Source organism: Rhinichthys klamathensis, unplaced genomic scaffold (assembly GCF_029890125.1).
Source record: "Rhinichthys klamathensis goyatoka isolate OS25496 unplaced genomic scaffold, OSU_Roscu_1.1 h1tg000231l_1, whole genome shotgun sequence".
In the NCBI taxonomy this organism is placed as follows: Eukaryota; Metazoa; Chordata; class Actinopteri; order Cypriniformes; family Leuciscidae; genus Rhinichthys; species Rhinichthys klamathensis.
In genome coordinates, this window is record NW_026606755.1 from 1,824,308 (window position 1) to 1,843,318 (window position 19,011).

General features: G+C 36.7%; 1 protein-coding gene across 3 annotated transcripts in view; it reads left to right on the forward strand.

Moving 5' to 3' along the window:
- The window catches only part of gripap1 (GRIP1 associated protein 1), a 42,117-nt gene that overhangs the window by 3,522 nt on the left and 19,584 nt on the right, over nt 1-19,011 (forward strand). For 2 of the 3 annotated variants that reach the window (XM_056265278.1, XM_056265279.1), the window contains exons 4-23: nt 344-370; nt 511-618; nt 2,992-3,148; nt 3,257-3,393; nt 4,571-4,619; nt 4,800-4,870; nt 5,324-5,371; nt 5,459-5,490; nt 6,425-6,472; nt 8,615-8,714; nt 8,995-9,072; nt 11,536-11,628; nt 12,949-13,083; nt 13,383-13,478; nt 14,343-14,555; nt 14,722-14,835; nt 15,112-15,189; nt 16,415-16,510; nt 17,288-17,344; nt 18,844-18,943. In XM_056265278.1, the coding sequence (XP_056121253.1) occupies nt 344-370; nt 511-618; nt 2,992-3,148; nt 3,257-3,393; nt 4,571-4,619; nt 4,800-4,870; nt 5,324-5,371; nt 5,459-5,490; nt 6,425-6,472; nt 8,615-8,714; nt 8,995-9,072; nt 11,536-11,628; nt 12,949-13,083; nt 13,383-13,478; nt 14,343-14,555; nt 14,722-14,835; nt 15,112-15,189; nt 16,415-16,510; nt 17,288-17,344; nt 18,844-18,943 (1,837 nt within the window). The remainder of the gene's footprint in view (nt 1-343; nt 371-510; nt 619-2,991; nt 3,149-3,256; nt 3,394-4,570; nt 4,620-4,799; nt 4,871-5,323; nt 5,372-5,458; nt 5,491-6,424; nt 6,473-8,614; nt 8,715-8,994; nt 9,073-11,535; nt 11,629-12,948; nt 13,084-13,382; nt 13,479-14,342; nt 14,556-14,721; nt 14,836-15,111; nt 15,190-16,414; nt 16,511-17,287; nt 17,345-18,843; nt 18,944-19,011) is intronic. The other variant, XM_056265280.1, reaches the window with a different exon arrangement.

A 19,011-nucleotide genomic window follows, 5' to 3' on the forward strand; every position in this document is an offset into this window, starting at 1 on the left:
GATGGTTGTGGATCTCATGTGAGTGACAGGTTGTCTCGCCCTCACGTCAGTAAACACACCATCATAGAAGAGAAGAGATGTTGCTGCACGAGGGAGGGGAAGTTATTTTGATTAAAGATTTTGAGCGCATAAAAAAAAAATATTGATGTGTACGGATCCGCCACGTTGATTTTGATTTCATGGTGACTTTAAAAATATTTAAAAAGTGCAGTCATTGTTTCCTCATCTTGTGTATGTTGTCATATTGAAAGAAGTTGTCCATTTGCTAATGAAGTCTAATGAAATTCTGTTTTAGTTAACAGTTTAGTTTAGATAATGTTTTCTTCTTCATTTTCACCCTTAGGCTTTGAACAAGAGCAAGAAAGCACAGGTGAGATTTCTTCTGAAAATCAGCTTTTGATTTTTGACAATAATCGCTATGAATACAAATGCAATGATTTGATATCCAGAGAGAGTAGTATGTGAAAAAATCCCTGTCTGGTAACCGTGCTGTATTATTCTCTTTTTCAGGAGGTAGATGCCTTACTCAGTGAGAATGAAATGCTTCAGGGCAAGTTACACAGTCAGGAAGATGACTTCAGGCTGCAGAACAGCACCCTCATGCAAGAGCTGTCCAAGGTGCTGAGCACACACACATTATTGAACCCCTGTCATGAACATGAGTATGTGAACCTAGACATCTTATGCACAAGTATACCAGAAACGTATTGCTCACACTCATAGCAATTAGTAATGGAATACAGTAATCTATCCACCTTATTTTGCAACAATGAAGTAAGCGACTTTCTGTGAATGTGTGAGATTTCTAATGCATTATCCGCTATAGGTTAATAACTAGAAGAATGACAAAGTGCAGTAAACAGTATAAATATTTACGCTACAAACCAGTGTGTTTATAGTTAATAATATGGTAAGAAAGACCTGTTTGCAATATAAAGCAGCATAACAAGCTGTTTTGTACAGCTAAAAATAACTGGAAGGGGATCTTGAAGCCTTGCACATTCAATTTACAAATGCCAGCTCGCAATCTTACATTGAAAATAAGGTGGATGACCAGAACTTCATTCACCTTAAACAGTAGTCACATGGATAATAGGACAATTTAGACAACTTTACAGCTCAACTAGCTCCCTTTTTTTCATGAAAGACTGTTTAGGGTCAAATAAGTTTCTTATGCTCACCAAGACTGCATTTATTTAATAAAAAAATTAGTGCTGGGCAAGTTAACGCGTTATTATCGCGTTAACGCATTTATTAATTAATGCCGACAATTTTTTTTATCGCGCGTTAACGCAGTTTTTTTTAATAATCATTATTTTGAAAGTCCGTTGCTTACTGGCTCTGAATACACATAGGCCGTAGTGAAAAGAAAGGGAGACAGCGCTCCGTGAGTGAATGACAGGCGCTCTATGGATAGTAACCATGGCAACGGCTTCTGTGCGCTACGCAGCTGTAGCCTTTTTAACTTAAATTAAAATTATACATAACTTTACCTGATAGGCCTGCGTTTAGTTTAGCGGGGATGTTCTGCCATGTGAATTCCCTCCTGTTGATGTCCTGATAACTATTTAGATTCTGGAAACTCACAAACAGCGAGCCGAGGATCAGTCTCTCTTCCAATGATTTGTGCTGCGCGTCGTGTACAAAAAGTTAGACAATTCAACTTCGGCAACGCGCGGGCGCGTGCGTGAGGCGAGCATGACCCCAACAATTTCACAGGAACGCAACCGCTTGTCGCTGCACCTGTGCTCGACCACTTCACCTCACTGATTTATACTTCTGCGTCTACCTACGCCGGAGCCTCTACGCTATAGACTACGCGTTGGTTTTCATTTATATATCTGCGTCGTTGTCCGCGTTGCCGCGCAATTACACATGCAGAGGGAGAGTGTGAAACCCGGGGAGCGGTTCTAGCAATCACAGCGCTTGCGGTACGCGTAGAATTGACGTTACATTTTTGGAGAGGTGCACGTCAGGGTACGCGCGCTACACAGCTACGGCGTGAGTTCGACGCAGAAGTATAAATTGGGCTTTACCTCTGTTTAATGTAATCTTACGTGGGAAACCATGGCATGCCATGACCAAACCTAAGCTGCTATCAGAGAAGTAACGTTGGTCGACATATATCTGTAGTAGTGATCATGACCCTTTGACTACATAGACTGTTTCTGCTGCTCCCTGAGACAAGATACCTGTTCAGAAAAAAGAAAAGAAAACTGGACTCGTTTTAACAAGCTAGATAAAAGGTAAAGCCCTGGCAGTGGCAAATAGCTTTGTTTAAATATTTGATTTGATTACATTAATGTTTAAGTTGAGATTTACAAGAAATATTTTATTGATACTGTGTAAAGGGAATACTGCTGGTATAAAAGCACCTTATTTGTTTAAAGTTTTTGCAAACCACATGTTATTGCACTTTTGTAGCAGTACATTTAAATCAAAAGTGCGCAATACACTACTTTAGAATTCATTATTCAATTTTGCGCGTAACAATGCGATTAATCGCAAGAAAATCGTGCGATTAATCGCGATTAAATTTTTTAATCGTTGCCCAGCACAAAAAAAAAAAAAAATAATATTGTGAATTATTATTATATTTTAATATTATGTTTTCTATTTTCATATATTTAAAAATGTAATTTATTCCTGTCACATGATCCTTCAGAAATCATTCTAATGTGGTAATTTGTTGCTCAAGTAACATTTCTCTTTATTATTAATGTAAAACAGTCAAATATTTTTGTGAAAACCGTGATATAAATTGTTCATGATTCTTTGATGTATAGAAAATTGTTTTAAACTTACACTTCTATTTAAAAGTTTAGGACCTGTAAGCGCTTTAACAAAAGTTGCATGTCAGATGATGATACTTGTGTTGAACACAACACAAACAGAGTCTCTCTACCTTTGTGTCCATTATGTGATGTCACACCAGAATCATTTGAGTTTTTATTTTTCTGTTTTCTAATCAGTTGCTGTGTGTTGGTGTAGTTATGTTCCCAGATTGAGCAGTTAGAGTTGGAGAATCGAGGATTAAGGGAGGGTCAAGGTTTGGAAAGAACCGCCTCCAGCCCCGCCTCTGTTCCAGTGGATGCTGAGCTCCTGCGCCTTCAGGCTGAAAACTCTGCCCTGCAGAAGAAATTGACAGGTGAGAGGAGCTCATGCATACAGTCCTTATCAATGTTTCACCACAAACACTTTAGGATAAGAATTATGAATCGGGATTGATTATAGCATTCTGTGTGTGTCTATGCAGCTCTTCTAGAGCGTGCAGATGTTACTGATGGAAAAGCAGCGCTCATCGATGGAATGGCCGGCACTAATGGTGTCCAATCAGATGCCAGCGGTCACAGTGATGAACCTTCTGCTCCACGAAATGATCAGATTGATCAGGTGACAGATAATGGGTTTCAATCTCATCAGGGTTGGGATGCTGTTCCATACAATGGAGGTTTTGAATGAGAGAACCAATCAAAATTAAATGTCCACAGCTTCTGATGGGATAATAATTACTACACAATGTCCATGTCACAGTACAGCAAAACCAGAACTCTCAGATGACTATCAATGAAGCCCACTACTTTGTAAGCGAGTGTGATTGTCATGTGTCTCGTTGTGTTTGTGACAGTTTTCAAAGTTTGAACTGTTGGATATACTTAAGCAACTTTCTAAAATTCAAGTTTGAGTTTAGGTAAACAAGTTGCAGTCAGGGTATCCTTACAGTTTCAGAGCGAATCAATTATTCAGCTACACAGTGCTGCACTTTTCATCTGGAGGAGTTTGTTGGAGTTCACTGAGGTCATGTTTAATGCAGGGGCTACAGATGCTGGGTGAACTGTGGCCAGACACAGCAGAGACACCACCATCAGCTTTTTCTGTGAGATCAGCTCTGTAAAGATAAAGGGAATGGAAGGACAGTGAGCTGGAGTCTAGTGTTTGACAACCACACCCCATTCATTAGCATTACCAAATTTGATAAAATGAGGCCTGCTGCCAAACGGTTATTCTTTAAATAGTTGTGTACCTTTTTTTTTTAAAACATTCCCAGCTGATTTTAACTTAATGTGGTGGTATTTCAAAGTGAAACAGAATATCCAGCTGGAGATCATATAGAATGGGACACTTATTTTATCCTTCATGATTTGATTGAATGACGAAAAGTAGGTTATGATGCTTTTGGTTAATATTTTTTCCCAGCCTGCATGTCCTTGCTTTAAATGAGCAGAAAAGTTGTTTAAGGGTCAGGGTCCGTTCACACAAAACACATTTTTGCATTAAAAAAATGCGAGAGCAGGGCAGTGAAGAATAACTTGCATCATTTACAATAAGTCTGGGAACATTTATTAAATACGTAATTTGGTTTATTTTCATTTACATTGTGTTTTAGGTTTGGTTTGGTGTTGAAAATCAGCTTTTATAAAGTGCTTTCCTTTCAACATCAAGTGATTTCTGCATTTACTGGGGTTTTATATATCTAGCCACTTTGTAGAAACTGCTGTTAAAATCCTTTCTGAACAAGAGTTCAATTTCAGTGTATTCTTTTTTTTTTTTGTCTCCTTCTGTTCTTTAGGCTGAAGTGCAACGCGTCAAACCGGAACAGCGAGATAATGAGCTGAGCGGTGAGTACATCTTTCTGACAACTTCCTTTTAAAGTTGTGACCTTATCAAACTCACTTAAGAGTTGACGAAGTAGAACCAAGGAAGGTTGTGTTATGGATCTTCAAATAGCAGCAAAATGGTATGACTGAGCATCAGTTGAACATTTCTCCAACTCAAGATATTTTAACACTGGGTTTCAGAGGTGGCATTAAAGCTTCAAACGGAAATGGAGGAGAAATGCTTACTGAGGGAACAACTCCAGACACTAGAGGTAAAAACATCAGTTTTACCCTCTAAATACCCAGGACAGCAGAAAACAGACAAAAGGACTGAATGCTACGATTCATTTTGCTGATGAGTGTATATTTTTACCCTCACCGTGGGTGCTAATTTTGGAGACATTTATTCTCAGCTTGCACCAGAGAATACTTCCACATCTATGATGAAACGTCCTTTTTGGAGGTTTAAATGTATAAAATGTTTTCCCAGAGGCAGATAATAGAATGTTTTGGAAGGTTGGATATAAAAAAAAATATCTTTTTTTCAGTTTTATCATCATATACATGTTAATTACATGGAAATTACATTTATCATGCATTAAATATTGTATTTTCAGCTAATTTATCTAACTTTGATTATTCACTTTCTTCTTTTATGTTTATCCATATTTTATCCCTCATACAAAAGACTTTTCTCGTTTTAATGTATTTCTTTTCATTTTCAGATGTCGAAACAGACAGGCATCACAAAACTACAAGAAGAAAATGCTAAAGTTAGTGTTACAAGTCTGTTTCAGATAGCATGTGTGCTCGATGATAAAAATGACAAGTAATAATGTATTGTGTTTTGTTTTAATTAGTTGTCTGATAAGTTGAAGAAAAAACAAGATAGGTAAGTGCTAGTTACTTTTATGCTTTATTTTTTAAATAAAATATATTTCATATTAAAGGGATAGTTCATCCAAAAATTAAACGGGATATATATATATAAAAAAAAAATTGTGTTCTATAGAAGAAAAAAAAAAGGTCATGTGGCATTAGAATAACACTAGGGTGAGTTAATAATGACTGGATTTTTATTTTTGGGTGAACTATCCCTTTAAGTACATTTAACATTAATTAAAACAAATTAAACATTTCTTTATTGCCCAAAATTCACTTAATATATTCAGACATATATTCATTCTTTTTAAAATGAAGACTATTTTGCTTAATTTTTTGTGTCACTTTGCATTTCTTACATATAGTTTTTAAAAGTAATATTCATTTCTTTTGGGTAGTTTTTTTTAATGAGGAAGAAATGACTGAGTGCACTTTTGAACCCGTGTAAGATGCAACTTGCGATGATTAATTGAAGGCAGTGATAGATTGATTTCATGTAAAACCTGCTGAAATATGGAAGAATGAAAGTTAAAGACAGTTTAAATGGACAATGTTCCATTTGAACACCTTATCTTATGAAGCACAAGATAAATGACTTTCAATCCTCCATTTAAATCAAGTCCACGATACACTCTTCCTCTGTGCAGTAACCAATCAAAACTCTCCGTGTGATGACATCATCCCTTAGCGTTCCATCCCGGGTGCTGTGGTAGCTCAGCTGTGGCCTAGTGACAGTCACTGTGTCAGTGTAATGAGTCTGAACATGAACTTGTGCTGGCACTCAGTGTAGACTGCTGTATCAGCACAGACTGCCTTTCTGCACACCTCTGGTCAACACAGGGCCAGTTTTCCCTGAGCAGGAGATGCTGCCTGTTATTTATCACTGCTGTGTGGGGGTTTTTAGGGCCAGTAAGGATTCAAGTCTCTTTATGCTTCTCTTACAGCTTCCAGCGGCTACAAGTTGAGAAGGAAGCACTTTACAATGACAGCAGGTGAGAAAGACAAACCCAGCAGAGCAGTTATTTTGCGACAGGGACTGCCTGCTTTTTAGTACCTTGAGTTCTAGAAATGTATTTCCCATTTATTTTCTCATTGAGGAGTTATAAACCTTGAACCCTATTGTAAAAAATAGTTTTTAACAAAAAACAAGGCAGGAGTATGAGCCTCTGTATGTCTTATGGGAGAACAAACTACTCACTTGAACTACTTTTTGATTCAGGATTGTGGCAGTGTTGGGAAAGTTCACTTTCTACATGAACTTCATAGTTCATAGTTCTTTTTTTCCATATGTTGATGCGAGATATTTATTTATTTATTTTAATTATTGCCACAGCCCATATACAACCACAGACAGCAATTATTTTATCGGTGGGCAAAGTTTGCACAAAAATGTAAGATTTTTCCCATCCTCACAACCTTGTCTTAAAACTGATCATATGATGCGACGCCTCCTTGATGCTTTGTCGACTACATGCTGCTTTTTGTTTTGATGACGCATGCGGTGGCCGCGGTGCGACACTGGTGTTGCCAGATTGGGTATTTTTTTCGCTACAAATTAAGGCCTGTTTACGTGTGTTTTAGCCGGTTTTTCGCCTGGAAGGCTCTATAGAAATCCGACACCCTATTGAACGAAGTTAAACTGAGAGAGCGTGCGTTCACAGACACCAGAACGAACGCGTTCACAGTAACGTTCATCAGGCAGTAATACAGTACGTTCAGTTCACGTTCGCTCAAAATATGAACAAGTTCATGAACTATCGTTCAATGAACGCGTTCAGGCACAACACTGGATTGTGGGTAGTGTACTACTTCTGAATTTAATGAGTACACACTACCTCTGAATGTTGCAAATCCATTGATTTCAATGGGGAAATCTTATTTGCTATAATCCAGCTTGATTTTAAACTGATCTGTACTTCATGCACAGATCTTACACATTTAATCCATTTGGCTCCTTTTAAATTAGGTGGGATTTTTTGTGCTTTTTTTTGGATATTTCCTTTCATGTAGTGTGTAATATAGCTGTGAATGTAAAAGGTCTGCAAAGTTTCAAAGATCAAAGTGCACGATAAATGGAGTTATTGTCTCCCAAAAGAAAGAAACTATTCTGAACTGCTTGAAACGAGTCATCAATAATTCGAGTCTTAGTTCCTGTACAAAGCTATGTATGTAACAAATTTGCATAATGCCAGCCTATGATGTTCATTGGCTGCTCGCGAACAACGTCTACTTTGACCTGCCCCCAAACACTAGTTGTAACTGGGGGCTGGTAGAGTTTAGTTTGTGTTGTCGACATGTTTTCAGCGCTGCAAATCCACTTTGCACGGACTTCCAAAATGATGAGGAAATGATTGAATTGATATGGTAAAACTGACACCATCGTTACTGTTCTTGTAACTGTATCTGAGGAAGCCACCTGAGCTGAAATTCAGATATGGTAATGGACGTTTTGTTTTCGACATGTGCTGTAAGTGGTAGACCAATCACAACAGACTGAGCTATCAGACCAATCAGAGCAGAGTAGGCTCTTGGAAAGGAGGGGTTTAGAGAGACTGGATCCTTTATCGAACCGTTTCAGACACTGAGAAAAGAGGTGATGCTGCAGTGTATTATGAGAAGTCTTATTTGACCTGGAGATATGCTTATCTGCAAGTCTAGATCCTACGCTGATCCAACACACCTGTCTGTAATTATCAAGTGCTCCTGAAGATCTTAACTTAACTGGTTCAGTTGTGTTTGGTCAGGGGTGGAGCTGAACTTTGCAGGAAGGTAGATCTCCAGGAACCGGATTGGGCAGCCCTAATGTAGATCTATTGTAAAAGACCTACAAAACAAAATTAGGAGCCTTTAAAATAGCATAATAGGGGAACTTTAAAAATCTCAGAGTTCATTGTTAATTTATTTTGAAAATGCCAAACATTTATTTTGCTGTGAGGATTTTGAATGGCATTTTTACTTCTGAAACCCAGTTCTATACTACATCTGTTCCCATGATGTCATTTATTCTCTCCTGTAATGTTTTTTTTCCTATGGAATTTGTGGTTTTATTATGGTATTTATTTCGCAATACCTGAAAATAGACACTACCACACATTATTCACATCAAACCCCTGATGATGCGTTTGTTTCTACAGGACTAAAATTGATGAGATCCAACAGAGGAAAGAGGAGGAGCTCAAATCCATAAACCTTCGTGTGCAGAAATTGCAGGCAGATTTAATGACCGCCAACCAGGTGAGATCCGCTCAGGCCCGCCCTGCCAAATTCTTCAATATTAAATTGTTGCACATCACAGAGGGCCATCGATAAATGGCCACTAAGGGAGTATGATGATAAACATTTGCAAACCCTTGGGAGTGGGTTAAAGACTGTAGTCAGTGCTTCAGCATTAGACTCTGGCACTGAGGCACATCTGCAGGAAATAATGGACTGTAGACACACTGCTGCATCCATCACTGTCATACTAAAAATGCATTGAATCTTCCTGCCTGATGGTTTGTGTGTGTGATTTCAGAACGTCACTGAACTGAAGGAGCAGTTGCACAGCAAACAGAAAGAGCATGAGATGGCCATCCATGCGCTCAAAGATCAGGTAGATGTGTCCTCCTTCTACATGGTCAGCAAACCTGTTTAGTTTTAGATGGGTATACTACTGTCTTTTTTTGTAAGTTCTGTTTTTACTTGACTTAGTTGTTCCGGTATGATGAATGAATCAGAAGGTTAATTTTTGCACGAGATTGGTTAAAAATGTGAAATAAACATTAAATTCTGAGATGGTCACGTGACAACGATGTTGCATGTGACCGTTTGAAATGTTCAGCATAGCATACTGTAGTGTAGTATACAGTTCATACTGCAGATTGTGCTAGTATTCCATTCCAAACATCGGCAAAGACACTAAAAGGAAGAATACAGAAGATTAATAGTTGGTTACAATGTTCATTTAGCATTTCTTTTAAAGTTTATTCCATCACAGATGGTCGTTAGTGCATCTCTAGAGAACTAATCTGCAATTTCCACATCTGCTGGTTGGCTGTTTACTAACAGGTTTATAAAAGGGAGAAAGCAGACAATTAATCTGCATAAATTGAGTGTGATTTTAATGATAATGGGTCCTACAGATTCAATTAAATAAACCGTAAAAGGCTCACGTGGGTGTTGTTATCGGCGTGGAACACAATTTTTATTGTTTAAAATTGGACTTTGTTTTTTTAAATGGCAGGAGGCAGTTTTATGATTATTTATCTGTTTTCGTTCTCAGCTCTTGTTTCACAATGCAGTTTAGCTTCGCTTTTCAGTCTTCAAAATTAGTTATCCAGTTAGTTCAACCAGAAAGAAAATTTCTGTTCTCATTTCCTCGCCATCATTTCATTTCAGACCTGTATGACGTTCTTTCTTCTGTGGAACTCGAAAGGAGAAGTTTAGCAGAATGTCCTGGGCGTTTTTTCTCTATCCAGTGAAAGTGAATGAAGACTGATCATTATTGAGCTCCAAAAAGGACAAAACGGCATCATAAAAATAGGACTTAGGACTTTTCCTCTATATTCAGAGATTTCTAGTCTCACATGATAACTCTGAGAGAGGAACAGACTAAAATTCAAAAAGTGCTCACTTGGTCATTCATGAATGCCATTCACACTTCTTTCATATTCACTCATGGCTTTTTATTTTAATTGACTGTGAAACTGGAGTGCAGTATATTTAAATATTCATGAATGCCAACAATGTTTTTTGCAACTCTTGGAGGGCAAACATTTCAAGCAATTAAATATGAATTCAAAAGACTTGAAATATAGTTTTTAAATTTTTTGGGGCTTCACTTTCATTAATTAATTAATTAATCAGAGTTAATTTTTGAGTAAACTATCCCTGAACTGGAAGACATCTTTACTGTGACCCACCGGTCTTTCTGCTGATAGCAAACTCTTTGTGCTTAAGGAGAAGTTAGAGAAGTTTATAATTACCCAGAGAGCAGTCTGTTTAATTGAGCATTTCTGGATGATGGTGCTCAGGATCAGCGGAGTAATTAAGGATTAGTGGGGCTCAGTGCCAGTGGCTGAGGGGCACACACGGGCCCCTGAGGGAAGGGCCCCTCTTATGACGCTATCGGCCCTACTGCAGGTCCCGCCACCACAAATGCCTTTCATTTCTTCCATGAGGTCACAAATCTTAATTAAACAGCTACCTCTAATGTGCAACAAGCAGATAAGGATGAAGAATCTCCCTATTCTGTTTTTCCATTCAGAACTGCTTGACTGGGTCTCTTCTGTTTGACGTGGAGTTTCTAACTTGGCCTGTTTTCTTCCCTCTTCTTTTCACTTGTTTTGGGCATTCTACTTCCTCTATCTCTTGCCCTTGTTCACCCCCTTGGGCTTTATTCTTTCTGAATTCATCTTCAACACTGTGGTTGGACATTTCGTCATTCATCCTTCACATCACTTTCTTTCTCTGTACATGTTCCCTTCCTCATTGCTTTTTCTTTTTTTCTCGTTTCTTGTTCATGATTTTGTATCTTTTTTGTTTATTGTAAAAAAAATTTCTTCGTATTCTTTCATGCTTTTTCTTTTTCTTTTTGCCTGTTATTGTTTTTTTTTTTTTATAAAATGTTCCTATTCTTATTATTTTATTATTTTTTACTTTGTTCATTCCAATGTTTTCTTTGGTCATTATTTCATTATTTTTTACGTTATTTAATTTTTGTTTTTGTTCATTCTCTTATTTGGTCAATTGTTCTTTTATTCTTTCATGTTATTGCTTTTTATCTTTTTCTTTTTTTCCTTTTATTCTATTTATTACATTCATATTTTGTACTTTTTCAAATATTTACTTTTTTATATTTAATTTATTTAATTTATTCTAATGTTCTTTAATTTTTTTCGGTTTATTTATTTTATGTTTTCATTCTTTCTTTGTACTCTTGCTCTTTTATTTGTTTGTTCTTTCATTCAATATTTCATTTTGTTCTTTCTTCTTTCGTTCTTTCATCTTTATGTTCTGCTTTATTCGTTTCTCTCTCTCTCTCGTGGGGTGGTTTTATGTTTGGGCGGAGCTACAGGTAGCGTGTCAGAGCGCGGTCAGTCAGGAGCAAGTGGAGGGCATGCTGAGTGAGAACGATGCTCTCAGGACAAATCTAGCGGCCCTAGAACAGGTACCTGACCATGATACAGCATCACGACCTTCATCAACCCCAGTTCCTGCATCCTCTTAACTGTTTGGCCCTTTGTACCATTAACTGTTAAAATACACGTGTACTAATGCCACTTTCACCAGCTTTAATACTATTGCCTATGTACAAATCACTTTCAGTTTACGCCAGTTTCTTCTAATTTCTTCTCTTAATAAAAAGTGTGTATTTAAATGACAATTCATGGTGGTTCATATAGATGCATTGTTTTGCTTTAAGATCTTGTCAACAAAATGAAGTGCATTAAACATTAAACTACAACTGCATCAGGGTTTCCCAAACTGGGGGTTTTAAAGGAACTGCAGGGGGTTTGTAAGTTTATGAAAAGGTAATAATTAATTCGATTATAAAAATGTAAAACAATCAAAATAAAACACAAAAAGATAAAAAAAATTGTTAATGCTGTGTGGCCTCTGACTTGTGTAATTCCACAAAACTAGAAGATTTTCTTGAACATACATAAGCAATAGGCTGTTTTAGAAATGAAAATTTAAAAGATAAAAAGAAGAATCAATGAGAATCAATAAATTATGAATAATTTACTGCCATTTTGTGAATATTAAATAATCATTTAACAAAAAAAATGAAACTGTAGTCTGATCATGAGTATTTTAAAATGTAATATAATTACTAATAAGTATATACATTTTGGAATCTGTTTGCGTTATCCAGATTACATATAATCAGTTATAATCAGCACTGGTTATTACTGTTAGTTGATGGCTCACCAGCCAAACTCATTATGCTTATTTATTTTATCCAAAGTAGCTTACAATGTATTTAAGGTATATTAGCATTTCTATGTGCACTTCCTGGGAATAAAACCCATTACCCATTGTGAGCAATGGCTGCATATTAATATTTAAATAAATATGAATAATTTAATTTGTACTCCAAGGAAGCATAAGGTTTTTTTGGCAGGACTTCCACTGCACTTTAATCCTGATTGAGGTTTTGAAAACTTTTCCATGTCTAATATATTGCTTTTTATGCATGTAGTACTTTTTTGTATATGTTCACACATACATTCATCTGTACATGTATGTATATTGCATCATGCATGAAGGTTTATATTTAGCTTGAAAGCACTCATGGGTACATTTATATTGATATTGAATTCTGGATTGTGCTGAATTGCATTTCTCTGCTGTTAAGCTCTTTCCACTCCTTTATAACTCTTCCTTTGTCTTCTGTTGGCATTTTCTCGCTGATAGACTGAGGAAGACTTAATTCAGTTGTCCTGGGTTCTTTAAATATCTGAAACTCAGTGTGTGTTCTTCACAGATCCAAACAGTGAAGACTCAGGAACTGAATTTGTTGAGAGAGCAAAATCTGGCTCTCAACGCAGAGCTTCAGCAGAGACGTACAGAACAGGAGAGCTTCCTGGCGCAGAGAGATGATCTCAACTCACAGCTACAGGTATGTTGGTAAACATTGTATTTCTGTGTAAAATGCTATTTGATTAAAAGCATATTAGGTTATAATATTATTAGTTAATATTATTTTTCCCTGCCCACTGCAGAAAAGTCCAATTGTTTTGGAGATTGAGAAAGTCAATTTTGATGAAAAATAATAACAAAAAAGTTTTCTTTTTTAAATGCTAAAAGTACTTTTATTACTTCAGCAATTACGTTTTAATATAGTTAAACGTAGTAAAAAATGTTGCATTTGGATTCAGGTTATACATAAAAATGATTTAAATTCTTCTTGGTGATCAGGAGTCAAACCGAGCGAATAGTCGACTTCTGGAGCAGCTCACTGAACTTGGTCTGGAGAAGGACAAGCTACAGCAGGAGTTAGAGGAGGCCAGAAAGGTGATGCATACAAAACCCCTTTTTTTTATACCTTCCGATCCTTTCACAATTCAGTAAATTCCCACTGCAGCAGGTGAAAGTAGTTAAACGTTTGGTGCACTCACCATCTCTCACGTCATTTAAGCTTCTTTAGTGAGTCAGTACACTCTGCTCGTTCTTCCATCAGTTAATACTCTGATCTTTTGACCATCATAATGACTTTATTAATGTCAAATCTGATTTAGACACAAATGGGCTCTGGAAGATTCACCTCTTTTTGTGCACTTTTTCTTCTTCTTCCCTCAAAAATCTGTAATGTTAGTCAATGTTCCTAGCTCCTAACCAGTTTTTACACTTTTACATGATAATTTATCTCTGTCTTTCCGACCATTTGATTTAATCAGGCTTATTTTGCTACATTAATGTAATTCATCCTGAATGAACACATTTTTGAATGAACATCACTTACATTCAGTACAAAAATACTATCGTATTCACTACAAGTAGAAATACTTTTAAAATGTTTATTTTTTTACATTACAGTAATGTCAATTTGGAGAAAATTTGCTTAATTATCATAAACAACATCACTATAAAGAAATCTGAAACAGCAACTTTACACACTAAAGAAAGTTGAAAATGTAAAAAAAAGAAAGCTTAATATGACCTCTTTAAAGTCAAGCTTGTCTATAGCATTCTTTATATAAAGTAATAAATTGAGATTTCTATCTGTCTAAATACCCATTATCTAAATACCAGTTGTTGAAGAAGATAGTGCCTTATGTTTTACAAACAGACTTATGCTTTAAGAAAAATATGTGATTGAATCTTGATAATGAAACCGACATGTTTTATTTAAAACTAAATACCACACTGTTCTCTCAGACTGCAGATAAGCGTAAGGTCATGCTGGATGAACTGGCCATTGAGATTGCGCAGGAGAAATCTCGGCAAAAAGAGGAACTCGGCAATGTGCGTTTGCAGCATGAGAAGGAGGTGCTGAGCATCAGGGGACGCTACGAGAAGGAGCTCCGCGGCCTCCACGAGGACAAGAACCGCATGGAAGAGGAGATTCGCTCACAGCTACGAGATGAGAAAGTAAGGAACCTTTCTGGGCCGGCAACTGAAAATTTGTAGGTCAAGACATGAACTTTCAATAAAGCACTTAACCTCAGGTTGCTCCTGGTGGATTGTCTCTGTACGAAGTGTACTTTGGACAAAAAGGATCTGCTAAATTTCCATTCACAATTGTATTTTTTTTTAGGCTCGTACCAAAGAGCTGGAGGGTCTTCAGCCGTATGTAGAGGAGCTGAAAGCTCAGGTTCAGTCTATGGAGGGGACGAAGGGCTGGTTTGAACGCAGACTCAAGGAAGCCGAGGTGCTGTGTGTTTACAGCCATTTCTCACTGCAGAGCAATGCCAGAGATGGAAACTGTCTTTTGTTGTTTACGTCTGGGTACATCAGTATCATTCTGACCACATGATGTCAGTGTTGTTTTTGTCGTTACCATGTTACAGGCTTTAATATGCAAAAAAGGTGAAAAGAAGAGCATTTTTAATGGATATATTAAAAAAGTGTTGCGTTAATCTTAAAACGGTCACTCTTTTGATGTGTAGTTGATTTATATTTTCGATGTTGTGTGTGTTGTGAGCAGGAGACCATGGAAAAGAACAAACTGGACCATGCAGAAGAGATCCAGCGGGTACAGAAAGATCACACAGTCCAGCTGGAGGTAATCTTCATGTGATGATAAAAACACATTTGTGTGTTTAACAACTCTTAATGGATTACAGTAGGCTAAAGCAGATTAAATAATAAGCGGTAAAGCTATATAGCAAATCTTGACTTTATGGCACATTTGTTGTCTTCAAATATATTGAAGTCTCAGAAACCCTCACATCAGCAGGCTTTATTCTGGCATGTCTCATTGAGTTGATGGATGCTTGCTGTACATAGAATTTTTCTAAATGAGCTTAAAAGACTATCAAATGCATGCAATGCGTATATCATCCATTGACGCTCAAAAGATAAGCATTTGAGAATGAGGTCATGAAAACCCAAGTTCAAATTTCATATAATTACTTTTGTTTTCATTAAAGTAGCTGGAGTACATTTGATGGCTTTTAATTTATGATTCTACTTACCTGAACCAATAAAAGTTCTGGTGGTCTCTATGGCCAGTCCATCTCTGGTGTGACTTGATTTTATCCACCTTGATTTGATTGGATCGTATAAAGTTGGATATGATCTTACCATTTAATATCATTTTTATCGTGCCTGCACTTCCTTGGTTATGTCAGCATAAAAGAAAAGTTATTTCAGAAGCAGAGAAAGTTGTTTTGATGAAAGATTTTGAGAACAAATGTTATATACTTTAGAACTTTTCTTTTCTGCTGACATAACCAAGGCTGCGAATCATTTTATTCAAGCTGAACTTTTCTTTTTTTTTTTAGAAAATATACTGTCTATTTTAAAGAAATATATATTTTAGTCAGTAGTTTTCCAACTACATAAAGGGGTCCACTTTGCAATTTTTAAAAGAACATCTGAAAATTGCTAATAATTATGAAACAAAGTGCATGGATCCAAATCACATGAAACAACGCCCCTACCTCCTCAGCCAATGTCCATCTGACTTTAAAAAGAGTCAGGCCTCAGTTCAGAATCAGTTTGTTAAAAAAAAAAATATATATATATATATTTAGCACACACACACACGCACCTTTTTGCCATAAAAGTTTAGCTTGCATGGAAAACAAATAAGCATAACCAAAGCCATGTAGGCATGGAAAATCGTATTAACCAATAAAATCATATCCCATTTTTAAGTCTGACAAATCATACACAATAAGACCAGAATATGTATTAAACAAATAAATAAGGTGTATTCTGTTTCGAAACTTTTTTCCATTGTGTGTTTTAAATAAATGAATGACCATATTTCCGCCCTTTCTCAGGCTAAAGCTGCAGAGGTGGAGGCAGTCAAACAGCAAGTGACGGAGATGGAGAAAGAGAGAGAAGATCTCAACAGTACAATCGGCAAACTCAAACAGGTGTGGGAACAGAATGCATTCTTTTTTTCAGGCGGTCTCCTAGTGGCTCTGCTGGAGCTTTAGTTCTCCAACGTGATGAGAACCATGTGTTTTTAAGATGCTAAATAAGGCATGACTCAGATATGGAGGATATTATGGGGGTGTGATTGCTGGAAGCTCAGCAGTTATTTTAAAAGTGACTCAAGAACGATGCGTGACTCATCAGTAGGATGAGATTGTTCTTTGTATGAGCATCTGGTGCCAGCAGCTCCTCTCGGATGTTTAGTTTTCAGAGCTGCAAAATTGGTGTTTCCTTGTTTCATCTGAATATTTTTAGGATGATTTATTAGGACTTTCCTTTTTGTCATTGTTATTATATAACTAAGACTGGTTTACTAAAACTAATATTTAAAGCATCATACAAAGTAATTCATACTTTTTAAAAATATATTAAAATAGAAAAGCGTTACTTTAAATTGTGATAATATTCCACAATATTACTGTATTTTTGATCAAATAAATGCAGACTTGGTGAGCATAAGAGGCTTTTTTCAAAAACATTAATCTCATAACATTATTTCTGAAGTTCTACTGTAAATGAATTTCAGAATTGCTGTAAATGAAGTTCCTCTTTAAATGAATAGTGCTTCAGATGTGCTCTTTTATTGTCTAAAATATAGAAAAATGATAGAGACTAAAATAACTCCATGAACTATTTCAAACTAAGCTGAAAAGTTATTTGAAAATGATTTTAAAATAAATTTGCTGAACTATAATGACTTTTTGTGTGTATTTCAGGAGATTAAAGACACGGTGGATGGACAGAGAATCCTGGAAAAAAAAGGTAGTTCAGCGGTAAGTAGGCAATCCAGCCAGAAAAAAAAGAGATGAGTCAGGGCTTTCCCTCTCTCCATTTCCCAGAAAGTGAATTAAAATAGTCCCAGGCGATGGGCAGGACACCTCTGCCCTACAGACCTGAAACCAGACCTCCCATTGATGAGGGTCGATCAGCTTTCATTAACGTTTTAGCCGTTTCATCAATAGAATCTCGTTTGACAGTTCATCGATTGCCTGTGTGATGTATGTGTGTTTGCTCACAGCTCCAAAAGCTATCCATGCCTTTAGCTCAAAGTTTTGGTTATAATTTTTCTATGGCATTGTTTATTATTTATATATTCACACTGTTTATTAGGTTACAAATGCAGTCCCTCTGGAAAGTTCCTTCCTGCTTGAAGTGATTTTGGCCACAAAATGGATGAAATTTCATATATCTTCTCCTCTTTTTACCTTTTGACAAAAACAAAAAAGCTTTTGTAGTGCTACTGTGGCAAAATGGATGGACAGGATGTTTACTTAATGTGAAATATATCGTATTGTTCCGAATATAAGACAACCCTTCCTTTTTCAAGATGCATACCTTTTGGAAAAAGTCTTTTTGAGGACCAAATCTTGTCTTTTATAAAGAAAATGATTTTATTTGAACATATTTTTCCTGTTTTTATATTGAAAATATGGCAAATACTGAAAAAATATACCAACAATCATATTTAAAAATAAACACTTTATGGCATACCGTAAAAATAACCTGTAGTTCTCATTTCCAGTAGATTTCACAATGACTGATTTCTCACCTTTTTATGTACAGTGACAGATGTTGGCATGTCAAAAAACACAGGTGTTTGATCTGCATTACCTACCTGATTCGTTTTTCTTTTCCTTAGGCCAATCACATAGCACTGAAGAGAGCAGTTTCTCCCTGAAGTCAGAGGGCAAGCTCTAGGCTAGACGCCGCATCAAAGCGGCCGCTGGCAGCCTCTCATTTCTTTTTTCGGCTACGTACTGACACACTCGCCTGTCAATTTCTTTGAATCGGACGCTTTTTGGACCGCAATGAGCTTTATTTGACTTAGCATTTTTAAGACTGTCTTTTTGGGCTCGCCATCTTCTAACGCTACACTCTGTCACACCGTATTTTTTGGGCTTCTTAATGAGAGTTGTTTGATGACCGCTGTGTTTATCAGTCCTGGGGGGGGGGGGGGGGGTGGGGGGGTCACACTCGTTTTACAGGTATTTGACGCTCCCTATTGTTGTGGGTGTATTATTGTCATGTGAAAAAATGGGGTCGTCTTATATTCAGCGTCTAGACTTTTACATGTCTTATGTTTGGAACAATACAGTATATGTATTTTGGTTTGCTTTTTTATTATGTAATACTGTGATATTCAGACATTTTTAAGTGTGGCTTAAGTGTCCAAATAGTTTTAGGGCCAATGTATTTACTGGATTCTTAAATGTCTATCAAGCTAAATGTCCATCTGCTGTCAAATGTAATGCCTGTCATGTTATGTCTGCAGCTGAAAGACTTGAAGAGGCAGCTCCATCTGGAAAGAAAGAGAGCTGATAAGCTCCAGGAGCGGCTACAGGAGATCTTAACCAACACTAAGACACGAACAGGTGAGCAATTTCTTTGTCCCTACTTCATACACTTAAGATTTTGAGACATATCTCCTTCATCACCATAT